Here is a 13,257-nt window from a genome sequence, read left to right on the forward strand (position 1 = left end):
CTGATTGTAAAAAAGCCACTGTCATTTAACCTTAGTAGAGAAGACACTTCAACAGCTGCTCATCTCTTTCTCAAAGATGTTGAGATGTTTTATGTTCTGTAAGCTCTCAGTCATCCAACTGAGATTCCCTCATACAGACACATTCAACATCAACTGAAAAACACTGAGATGGTTTCAGTGATTGGAGCTGTTGTTCCAGCATGTCTATAGAAACGGAATCGCCATGGCAACAGCGATGATCATAAACTCTGAAGAGGAAAACACAAGTGCCCTTATCGTCTCTCCTAATGTGCATCTCGATCAGATCGTCCTCTGTTTCTCTACCTTAGAATATTGTTCAAAAGAACTGCTAAAATCAGATGAATATGTTTAAAAAACTAAGTTCAGTAGCTTTAAATACAGAAAAACTTTTATTAAAGTCTAGCACAATATTATGTTTCAAAATGAATGTATGCTGGATATGACACGAATACGGAAAATGTCAGATTTAATTTCAATCAGTAACAGTTTATTAAAGCTATGAATACAACACAGGATTGAATGCAAAAGTTATTAAACAAATACATCTGAAAACCAGTCAAGTAACAGTGGGACACCTTGTAAACGTCCTGTTAACATTTGTAATACATTATATCTAAACAGCCTCAGTACCATAACATTCAAGAAGAACTAGAAGAAATAAAAACTAAATCAAGTTTTACTCGCCTAACTGACCAATCGTTTCAGTCGGAAGAATGAGGTAAGTGTGTTTTCCTGAGTAAAAAGTCTCTCTTGTATTCTGTCTGCAGTAAACACTAGAGTTCAGGCAGTCAAACGGTTTCTACTCTTCTTCATGATGAAGAGGAGAAGATCAGGTAATCAATGGTGTAAATACATTACCTGTACAATAACCCTGTTTTCATTTTAAACGATTCCAGTTAGCATATTTACATATTTAAAACTAAAAACCAAAACTTTCACTGAGAAACATGACTATATTAACTACACTAAAACTAAATTATAGTGAAAACTAAACTAAATTGAATATGTAAGGGATAATGTAGAGCGAGGCGGTTGTTATAGCGAATACAACCCCGACAGGCTGATCGGGACCCCGATGTATTCGATATAACAACCGCCTCGCTCTACATTATCCCGCTTATTACATGGCAACCTACCAAATAAATCAATAAATTGACACAAAATATTGATTTAAAGCTACACTGTGTAATTTTTTAAGTTGATTCTTAGCAAAAAACACTTTGTTCTTTCAAAATGAAATGTGCTCATTAATGTGTAATTACCAACTAATCAAGTATTCTCTTAAGCGTAGAATCTGCCATTTATAATACATACGAGCGAGTCGCTCGAATGGCGGCAGCCATGTTGCGACTCCATCTTGAAACTATATTAGCCAAAGAGGGACATGCCTGGAAATTCAAGCTTCACCTTTCGTGTTTTTACACTCAGTGGCACCGTGACGAATGCGAGGGGAGATTACTCACGACTGCCGGCAGATTTGAAATAATACGTCCACCGTAGGAGTTAAAACGCCCTCGGAATGGGAGGGGCTAGAAAGTAATATTCAGTTGGTAGTCATAAACAATTAAACCACTAGATGGGAGAAAATCCTACACAGCGTAGCTTTAAAAACGATTATATTGCTTCTGCTAAAGAAAATAGTCTGTTCCGTCTCTACGGTTAGAATCCTGCGTCCATAGCAACGCTCTGTTTTTCATAGTAACGGTGTGTTATACTTAGCAGCGTCTGTTATCAAGAAATAACAGACTGTATTCTACATTAGAATTCAATCACGCCATGTAATAAAACAGAAATAAAAACTAAATTCAAAACTATAACAGTTTAACAGTATAACTAAGACGGTTTACAGATGGATTTAGTCATTTTACAAAACAGTTAATGCAACAGAAACCCACTGTTGATTATGACTGAAGATGATGATGATGATGAAGCATGAATATGGTCAAAAATCTGCTGCTAGATTCATCTCTGGGACTCTGATGGGCCGATTCTTCAAAAGTGTTCACACCTGTTACCTTTTCACGAGCCTCTAGATCTCTCTAGATCTGCAGTGGTTGTTTCGCCAGAGAGAGTTTATTATCATCACCAGATCTCAAATCGTGGGTCTGTGAGGAAGAGCTCTCTGGATTCAATCCTGTTGTTAAAGAGCCTACAGATACAAACACACATTGATATTAGAAACAGAAACACCATCATGAACAGAAATCAGATGTATAGACATATAAATTGTGCCAATGTTTACATTTCTTTTTTAATGGATGATAAATTGTAGTAGATAGCAAAGGGAAAACAGTAACAAAATGGCTTTGAATAAAAGAGAAAGCACTTCAACTCAGAGATCACAGTTTTATTTCTGTTTGTTACTGTAAGACTTCAGCTCAAATAACTTTAGAAGGGAATGTGATTCTGTGACGTTCAGACACAAACCTCACTGTCTTTATGTCACTGTTGCGACAGACGATACTGTAGATTCTCTGAGCTCCAGTGTCAGTGATCCTATTGCCACTAAAACTGCAGATCAAACAAACAAATCAGACAAAATGCAAAAATACTACAGATTATACTTCGTGTCTCAGTCACTCACTCAATGTTTTGTGCTTTGTGGAGGTTTGGGAGCAGCAGATCCAGGCTGGGATCAGTGAGATGGCACTGACTCAGATCCAGTTCAGTCAGTCCTTCAGAATATTCCAGAATCAGCGCCAGACCTCGACAGACCTGCGGCTCCAGAGGAGTCTGACTGAGGTCCACCTCGTCCCCCAGAGCTCGAGAGAGAGACTCCGCTTCCTCAGGACTCACATGAGCCAGAAACTGAAGCAGCAAAGATTTATCACAACTAAACACACAGAGAAAGAGATGATTTACATATTTATTTATATTAGATTTCTGTCTGTGTGTGTGTATGAATGTAATCTGTTGATGTTCCTCACCAGAGTTTCACAGCATGTAACACTGGGAACAGCTGGTCTATTCCAGCTGTGTTCATCTCACAGTCCTGTAGAATCAGCTGTGTGTGTGTGTGAGCTCTCTGAATGACTGTGGTCATCACACGGCAGTACTCAGTGGTCAGATGTAGAGTCTCAGAGTGTGTGTTTGCTGTCAGATCCAGGGCAGAACGGCAGGAGAAGTCCAGCTTGTGTTGCAGGACGGAGAGCAGAACTGAGGAAAACTCCTGCTGGACATCAGAGACACTGCAGCAGCGAAGCATCTTCAGTAACAGCAGCCTGTCAACCCTGAACACACACACACACACACATCATCAACACTGTAGCAGCGAAGCATCTTCAGTAACAGCAGCCTGTCAACCCTGAACACACACACACACACACACACACACACACACACATCATCAACACTGTAGCAGCGAAGCATCTTCAGTAACAGCAGCCTGTCAACCCTGAACACACACACACACACACACACACACACACACATATCATCAACACTAAAAAGACACACACACACACACACATCATCAACACTGAACACACACACATTTTTCTTTCATTTTTTTCCCTATAAATACTAGTTGCAAAATAACGCAAGCTTTTATCCATAAGGCTTTTATAGAATCTGTTGCATGTAAGAAACAGGCCGAGAGAGAGAAGAGAAGAGAGAAATCAGGAGTTCCTCAAATGAAAGGCTGCATATCTCCACTTTCACGTCATTCAACACTGTCGACGGCTGTTTCCATTTGTAGGATCTTTGGAGAGCAGCCTTTGAGACCACAGATTATTGCCATTTAGCACTACATTAAGTCAGAAGATTTAAAGATGTTTAATATAACACTAGACTCCAGTGTTCAACGCTCCAGAAGGACTGTTAAAGGAGGAACGCAGCCTTCGCATTGAGAAGCCTCTCCAGAGAGAAGCAGCGAGACCTAATGTGGGAGACGTGTCTGAAGAGAGGCACAATGCTCTCCAGCTCTTCCTCTGGTATGGAGGTCCACAGCAGGTCGAGTGAAACTGCAGTGCAGTGCTGCAGTGTGAAGCGCAGCGCCGCACAGTGGACAGAGTCCAGATCTCTTCTCTGCAGGCTGATGCAGTTCTTCACTGAACTCAACAGACTGAACACACACTCGACAGAGCCACTCTCATAGATCTCTGTGATTACAGACAGCATGAAGATAGGGCTCATCCTGTACACACACACAAATCATCATCATCATGATTAAAGATTGATCCTTTGTATCATTTCTTATTCAGTTCCAGATTTTATGTGAAAATTCATTTAGAGGTTTTATATCATTTCTAAAGTGTTTTTGAGATAGAAATCATTTATTGAATAGCTCACCGTTTAAACTGAATCCTGTTCAGAAACGGCAGCATTTCTCTGATGTTGCACTGAATGTTGCTCTTTCTGAAGTTCACAGTGATTTGTTGAATTCTGTGCTGCAGGAAATAGTGAAGCTCTTCCCAGCTCAAGGAACAGGAAGTCAGATCTCCGCCCACTTTCTGCAGGAAGTGCTGAGTCAGTTCCTCTTCCTGAGCTTCATACACACATTCAACCAGCTTCTGGAGACTCTCTTTGGATGGTCTACACACACAGAATTTAATGTTTTATTTCTATGCCATGATAAATGTAAGGTCAAACACTGCTGAAATGTGTCTTATACCTGAGAATCACTGGGCTCTGGTGACACAGTAGGACACATAGAGAAACAGACGCCATCTTGTGTTCAGTCAGGTTCAAACACTGGACAGTCCAGAGTCTCAGTAAGATGGCCAAACTGCTCAGGACTCTGGACCACTTCCTCTCTGACAGCCGTTCACCATTCAGATCAAGTGTGAGTTCATTAACAGTGACAGGAGTTTGAACCCTCATTGACCTCAACACCTGCACTATTCTCAGCACCATATAACCACTCAGCCTAAACACAACAATACGCACCGTAAATATTAGCAGGAAAATCAATCAAGATCAACATCTGAAATGATTATTAATAATCCTGTCTGTACCTGAGTGTGTGTATGTGTGTGATGTGTCTGAAGAGAAGCCTTGTTCCTCTTAGAGAGATGGCTTCAGGTTTTAGAGAGAGGTTGAGTCTGTCAGAAGAGAAACGTAAGACTCTTCCCACAGATCTGCAGGATTTACTGGGTAAACTTTCTTCCAGACTGACGGAGCCGAGAACCTCCAACAGTAAAGTCACCAGCTCTGGATTCTCTCTGAGCTGAACCACTTCAACTAAAGTTAACAAACACCACTCAGAACAGCTGAAAAATACAATACATACTCGATTACAATGACATATGACTCATTACAATTGGAAAAAGAAATGAACAATGCATTGTATTTCATGTGTAAAAAATCTAAAGACTCTTACACCGTGTCCTAACTACACGCAATGCGACGCCGCGACACATGATAAAAGGTATCTTTTCCATGTTAATCAGAGTTTCTGTCCTAACCAGCCGCGACACGCGACTATTCTATTTTAAAAACGGTTTCTATTTTTCTGCGATGTCGCGCTGGAACAACAAACACAAAGTGTGGCAATGATAATCTCATGTACTGTTTATGTGCTTTATTTAATGTTAAAAGCGTGAAATGTGACATCATTTAGTGATATCATTTAGTGCTCCAGCTTTGTAGCTGTAAAAGCAAAAATGGATATAATTCACCTCAGATCTTGAAATTAAACAAATGGAAACATGAAGGTTAAAACTGTGGACAAACAAGTGTATTATTTGACAAAGATTGTTTTAGTAATCTCAGTAGCCTATGCATTTTTGAAATGGTGTAATATTTGTGAATTTGATTATGTAGCTATTTATCCATTTTCTTGCGAGTGCCGTCAAGATGTGCACTTGCTGCGAGACTCCGCCCACACGCTGTTCTGATTGGCTGTGATTTTTGATTGATGTTGTGGCGTCTCACAGTCGTGTCGCGTCTAGTGTGGACAGACACACTGCCTGTCGCGTCGTGTGTAGTTAGAACACGGTGTTAGGGCCAGTTCACACAGAACGTGTTTTTTTTCATTCACTGCGTTACTTGTCCATTGTTCTTCAATTTAATCATGCGCTAGATGGACGTGTTTGACCGCTGCACTCGCGTCTCGCGAAAAATACAATACATACCTGATTTGTTTTTCTTTTCTTTTTTTTGCAAATTCAGAATGATTCACTTTGATTTCTAATGAAATTGTATTAAATACTAGATAAAATGCATATTTTGCATTTTTTTAATACCTTCTTTGTCTTTTTAATACTTTCTATGAAAAATAAACTACTTAGTATTGTTTATTGCATGAACAGTAATTTTAGAGGAACTTTAAATATATGTACAGTTCCAGTCACATGATATTTCTTTACATATAGACCACAAGACATAATAATAACTGAATTTACACAAAAGATCCAGGTCATATGTGTTGTTTCCTGAATGATAAAAAGCTGCAAACATTCACTGATGCTCAAGGCAACACAACACATTAAGAGCCGGTGGGTTTGAAAATGAGGATTGGATCATCTTTATTTTATTTTAAGATCTTATTTTTTAGTGCTGCCCTGCAGAAGCTGCATAAATACTTACATATTTCCAGATGACAAAACTACCCCCAATCATCCTGTGTAAATATTTACACACCCCTGCATTTTAATGCATTGTTTCCTTCTGGAGCGTCAGTAAATGTTTTCAGTTTGTAAATTATGACTTCAACTAATAGTCTAATGTTGAACTATAGACAATATATGAATATATATGCAATATATGCAATATTCTATGCAACAAAGAGTGCAAAATATTGATAAAATATTTTAGAGCTGAGCATAACTGAGCAAAATAATTCCATATTTTACTAGAATAGTTACATATTTAAAAAAAAAAAAAATATTTTCTAGATTTTTCATGGGCTAAATCACAATTTTAAAATGACCAATTTAAATTTCCAAGTTTTCCATGATCGTGTAGCAATGCATCAGTGGTGTGAGCGCGTTTAAATACAAGAGCGCAATTATGAAGGAGCTGTCTCTAATATTTCACGTTTGTAACTGATTTAATGTTTATATATTTTTTAAATAATGTGTGCTATCACAAAAAAAATTGTAGCCTGGGAATACACTGAATACACAGACACTGTGTCTAAACCAGACGTAAGTGGCAAATATAAGCCATTATAATCAGTGATGCTGTCTACACTGGATGCAGCGCGACAACAAATTCCTGACAGTAAACTGATGCTCTGTTCCATTCCTGACATTCTTCCAGCGCTAGCGCTATTTCTGACACAAAGAACTAATTTGCAGCGGTCGCTTTGTCGCGTACAGTGTAGACAGCTTCGAGCTGTGACTGCGCGGCATGACAACTGTAGATGTTTACACATTCTGTCACCAAACTAAGAATAATATCAACCTGAGAACACTGACACTGTAAGTTGTTGTAGATTCTCTCACCTCAGCTGTGAGATGTAGGGCAGACACTGAAGGAAAATCTTCACTTCACTCTCTTCCTCTGAACATCCTCTCAGCTCTACTGGTTTCTTCTCTGTCTGGAGTTTCAGCACTTCCAGGAGGACGGAGGTCTTTCTCTGTGAGAGATCTATGATCCAGACAGCAGGTAACTGGAAAACTGACTGTAATGCTGGAAGGAAACTCCTGCCTGTTTGAGTCTCATAGTTCTTCACCTGTGAGTAAAGATCCAGCAGGAAATCACTCTGATCATCAGGATCATACTCAGGCCACTCTTCATCAAAAGGGAAGGTTTTGTAACTGCACACAGACGACAGCAGAGTAGAGAATCTTGTTCCTGTAACTGTGTCATTTTCTACAGCAGCAACACTGAGATTCAGCAGGAGTTTCATTACAGACTTCAGATCATTGAACCTAAACCTGATAAAATACAGAGAAATAAAAATCTCATTAATTAATGACAACATGCAGCATTTATAAATCAACTATATAGTACATAAAAACAAGTATTCCGATAATAAGAAACATAACAGTTCAATGTATTTAAGAGGACTAAATCTAATGACATTTATTACACTTTTTCCAAGGTCCATATACAGTATAACGTGTAGTGTCTGGACAGAATCACGATGACCGATTCAGTTCTAAAATTCAGAAAGCTTTGAACCTTTTTGTTCTTCTTCATGTAAATCACAGGCCTAGCACCGATGAGTCTGGATCAAATTGTCCTCATTGTCACTTTAGTGTCCTGGCAGAGGCTGAACAGAAACACCTTCATGAGCTTCAGAAAGATCTGAATCAACTCAACTTCCCTCCCACGCCAGGAACGAAAGAACATGTGGCTTAGAAACTGGAGAAACGCACCCAATATACAGAGACACAGACATTCTTTCCATTTAACTCATAATTAAGTCATCCCAGCATGTATGTGATATATTCCTGTGTGTATGAATGTCCCCAGCTTATATTAGCCTAGTTACAACTTTCTAGTTGTGTTAGTTAAACTCTAAGTGCTTATAGTCAAGTGTAAGAATGTTTCTCTGCTTTGAAATCTTCCAGACATTTCTTTCTTGGTATGGAAATATTCCTCTCATTACGCCTTAATTAACAATGTTTAGTGTTACGATAAACTATAATACTATTTTTACCATCTTTACCTTTGGAGTAAATATGACCAATTCTGGCATCATCATTAAACATGCAGATTAGACTGTCAGAAGGAGACGAAGAAACTCTCTCACGCTAAACGTTCCTAACTACTATTGGTCATTTCATCCAAAATAGGTGTGGACTGATTTATCCTTAAAGGATGATGACAATAGCTCATTTTCACTCATTCCTTCTTCCCTGTCCGCTCTTTTTCCTGTCCTTCGGATGAGACAACATCTTCTTGATTTATGAACCTTTTAAACTTCCCGCAGACGACGCGCCCTCCGGAAGAACCCAAAGAACACTTCAAGCTCACGAACCACACACAGAGGATCCACCCACACACACACACACACACACACACACACACACACACACACACTCGCTATGCACCAAAGAATCAATGCATGTATTATTTCCATTGATATTTAGATGTGTTTAAGATTGTTTGCCCCTGCCTTAAGGTGATTTGATTCTTTGCTGGCTCTCATAGATTAACTGTTTGTGATATTTGCCATTCTGTGATCTGCTCTCTCTTTCTGTCTTTACTTTTCATTATTCGGTATATACAGTACAGGTCAAAAGTTTGAAAACATTACTATTTTTAATGTTTTTGAAAGAAGTTTCTTCTTCTCATCAAGCCTGCATTTATTTGATCAAAAATACAGAAAAAAAAATGTAATATTGTTAAATATTATTACAATTTAAAATAATTGTTTTTTAATTTATTATACTTTAAAATATAATTTACTTCTGTGATCAAAGCTGAATTTTCAGGATCATTACTCCAGTCTTTCACATGATCCTTCAGAAATCATTCTAATATGATGATTCATTATCAAAGTTGGAAACAGTTCTGCTGCTTAATTTTTTTTTTCATAACCTGTGATACTTTTTTAGGATACTATGATGAATAAAAAAAAAAAAAGCAGCAATTTAAAAAAAAAAATAGAAATCTTTTGTAACAACAATATACACTACTGGTCAGTAATTTTTTTCTTTCTTTTTTTGAAATAAATCAATACTTTTATTCAGCAAGGATGTGTAAAATTGATAAAAAGCGATTGTAAAGAAGATTTACATTATTAGAAAATATATATTTTTTAATTTTAATAAATGCAGTTCTTTTTAACCTTTTATTCATCAAATATATTAGGCAGCAGAAATGTTTCCAACACTCATAATAAATCAGAATATTAGAATGATTTCTGAAGGATCATGTGATGGACTGGAGTACTGATGCTGAAAATTCAGCTTTGATCACAGAAATAAATTATATTTTAAAGTATATTCAAATAGAAAACCATTATTTTAAGTTGTAATTGGATTTCACAATATTACAGTTTTTTTCTGTATTTTTGATCAAATAAACGCAGCCTTGATGAGCATTAGAGACATCTTTCAAAAATATTAAAAAAATCATAATGTTTCCAAACTTTTGACCTGTACTTTATGTATTCTTTTTTTACGTGTAGTCATATGTATTTATAGTTATATTTATTAAAAACCATTATACGCTTGATTGTCTCACAGATCATAGTCACTGAAATGTTTGATCTTCATCCACCAGCTTTTACACTGTTGAGTGCTTTATTTAGTAATCTAATAGAACAGAAAAGTTATAATTCATGACCAGAAGAATAATCTTTCTCAAGAGTTGATAAGAAGATCGTACTGTTTCCTTTTTGAGCTAATTTGCTACAAATGTTAGTTGAGGTTTCTAGAACCAGTCAGTTTAATTTTCCTGACTATTTTCCAGCTTCTCTGTGACCCTTAGAATAACAGTTTTTTTTTATTATTTTTTTTTTAATCAATTTTACACATTTCTGCATCTAAAGGTAAATAAAAAAAAAACAATAAAAAATTTTAATGATCCATTTAATACACAACTATTTACTTCAGCTTGTTTAAACATGTTGAGCAAAAGGCTGTACAATATCTTACCTCAGCTGTGAGATGTAGGACAGACACTGAAGGAAACTCTTCACTTCACTCTCTTCCTCTGAACATCCTCTCAGCTTTACTGGTTTCTTCTCTGTCTGGAGTTTCAGCACTTCCAGGAGGACGGAGGTCTTTCTCTGTGAGAGATCTATGATCCAGACATCCGGTAACTGGAAAACTGACTGTAATGCTGGAAGGAAACTCCTGCCTGTTTGAGTCTCATAGTTCTTCACATGTGAGCAAAGATCCAGCAGGAAATCACACTGAACAACAGTATCATCAGGATCATTATACTCATTAAAAGGGAAGGTTTTGTAACTGCACACAGACGACAGCAGAGTAGAGAATCTTGTTCCTGTAACTGTGACATTTTCAACTGCAGCAACACTGAGATTCAGCAGGAGTTTCACTGCAGACTTCATCATCATTTCTTTATTATCAGTGAACCTAAACCTGATAAAATACAGATAAATAAAAATCTCATTAATTAATGACAACATGCAGCATTTATAAATCAACTATATAGTACATAAAAACAATTATTCTGATAATAAGAAACATAACAGCAACATTTATATGAGGACTTCATATACTGTCATACTCAGCTTCCCTCCCACGCCAGGAACGAAAGAACATGTGGCTTAGAAACTGGAGAAACGCACCCAATATACAGAGACACAGACATTCTTTCCATTTAACCCATAATTAAGTCATCCCAGCATGTATATGATATATTCCTGTGTGTATGAATGTCCCCAGCTTATATTAGCCTAGTTACAACCATAGACTGTAAAAAAATATGGACGTAGTGTCCGTGACGTCACCCGTAGGTTTCTGAAGAGCATTTTTGAAGCCTAAAGTGGGCGGAGCCGGCCGTCGCCATCTTGGCCTGGCGTCACTCCCGGAATACAGAAAATAGACAAACAGGCGGGGCGTGAGTGGAGCTGAGGAGCCTGGCTATCTGAAATCACCTAGCTCGACGTGATCGAGTTAGCTGATGATGTAAAGCCAATTAAACGTTCCTATTTTTGCCCTTCGAAATATTATAATAGTTAAAAGACATGGCTACAAGTGAGACTGTGTATTACTTCGAGAGTGTTTGTGTATGACAGTGATTTATGTGCATACATGTCCGTCACTCTTTCATGGTCCGTCAGCGCGGCATTGCTCAAGTTCGTAGAGAGCTTATTCAGTCCATTTTAAATTCTGATGTTGGCCGTCTCTCAAATGGGTTATGGTTTAACCGTTAAACCATAGATATATTGCCTTTGAAGTGCAAGTAAATGTGCTAGAAAATCCGCGCTCATTCACGGACGGAGAAAGCGCCGACGCCCGTATGATTTCATCTGACGGTAACTTACATAAGCATATAATAATCCATCTGTTCCGTGAGAGCAGAACGAACGAGTATTTATTGACGTTTTAAATTTGAAAACCCCAAAAAGCAACGAAATTGTCAGACATCCATTAGTGCATGTTCACAGAGGAAAACAACTGAAATACAGCGCTGGTTGTTCTCTCGAACGATAACGACGGAATCCAAAGACGTGGGCTAACGTTACCCAAGTATGAAATAATAATCCCGAAAAAAAGCACAAACACTGCAGAGATGGCAAGTTCAGCAGCTAACATTGCTGAGGTGAAGTGACGGCTAGTAACAGCAGACAAACGGCTAGCACTGACAGCGGCAATCCATCTGTCACTCAAGTGGCTTGGCCACACCCTTAAATTTAAATATTAATCAACTAAACGGACGAGTTATAAAATAATTCACCCCCCTCACAGTTGTTATGAAGGGCAAAATTAGCTGTATAGACCAAATCCACATATAGACACCAGGCTTTAAACACGTTTTTTTCTGCTGTAAAATTTGGCATTTTAACATGGGCGAGATACAGATTTGACTCACTTCTGACAACAGCCTCGAGCGGCCAGTCAACGAATTGCAGTTTAACTCACTTCCGTGTTGGTTTCAAGAGAGAGACGGGGAGGTTGCCGCTTGGTTACAACTCTCTAGTTGTGTTAGTTAAACTCTAAGTGCTTATAGTCAAGTGTAAGAATGTTTCTATGCTTCTTCCAGCCATATCTTTCTTGGTATGGAAATATTCCTCTCATTACGCCTTAATTAATGATGTTTAGTGTTACAATAAACATTCTATTTTTACCATCTTTACCTTTGGAGTAAATATGACCAACTCTGACATCATCATTAAACATGCAGGTTAGACTGTCAGAAGGAGACGAAGAAACTCTCTCCCGCTAAACGTTCCTAACTACTATTGGTCATTTCAGCTAAAATAGGTGTGGACTGATTTATCCTTAAAGGATGATGACAATAGCTCATTTTCACTCATTCCTTCTTCCCTGTCCGCTCTTTCTCCTGTCCTTCGGATGAGACAACATCTTCTTGATTTATGAACCTTTTAAACTTCCCGCAGACGACGCGCCCTCCGGAAGAACCCAAAGAACACTTCAAGCTCACGAACCACACACAGAGGATCCACACACACACACACACACACACACACACACACACACACACACACACACACACACACACACACACACACACACTCGCTATGCACCAAAGAATCAATGCATGTATTATTTCTATTGATATTTAGATGTGTTTAAGATTGTTTGCCCCTGCCTTAAGGTGATTTGATTCTTTGCTGGCTCTCATAGATTAACTGTTTGTGATATTTGCCATTCTGTGATCTGCTCTCTCTTTCTTTCTTTACTC

At 38.1% G+C, this 13,257-nt stretch overlaps 1 protein-coding gene across 3 annotated transcripts in view; it reads right to left on the minus strand.

Moving 5' to 3' along the window:
• Positions 1-486: 486 nt before the first annotated feature.
• Positions 487-13,257, minus strand: part of LOC311291610 (uncharacterized protein) — a 121,963-nt gene continuing 109,192 nt past the window's right edge. Inside the window, exons 7-16 of one of the 3 annotated variants that reach the window (XM_084410735.1) lie at positions 10,518-10,967; positions 7,410-7,844; positions 4,977-5,231; positions 4,634-4,888; positions 4,312-4,554; positions 3,899-4,156; positions 2,949-3,251; positions 2,606-2,854; positions 2,449-2,526; positions 487-2,170 (exon numbers count right to left, since the gene is read on the minus strand). In XM_084410735.1, coding sequence (XP_084266861.1) covers positions 2,104-2,170; positions 2,449-2,526; positions 2,606-2,854; positions 2,949-3,251; positions 3,899-4,156; positions 4,312-4,554; positions 4,634-4,888; positions 4,977-5,231; positions 7,410-7,844; positions 10,518-10,967 — 2,593 coding nt within the window. In that variant the 3' untranslated portion in view covers positions 487-2,103. Of the gene's footprint in view, positions 2,171-2,448; positions 2,533-2,605; positions 2,855-2,948; positions 3,252-3,898; positions 4,157-4,311; positions 4,555-4,633; positions 4,889-4,976; positions 5,232-7,409; positions 7,845-10,517; positions 10,968-13,257 lie in introns of those variants that run through there. The other 2 variants (XM_084410734.1, XM_084410736.1) reach the window with 2 other exon arrangements.

The sequence above is a fragment of the Rutilus rutilus genome (genome assembly GCF_951802725.1).
Source record: "Rutilus rutilus genome assembly, chromosome: 1".
Lineage (NCBI taxonomy): Eukaryota > Metazoa > Chordata > Actinopteri > Cypriniformes > Leuciscidae > Rutilus > Rutilus rutilus.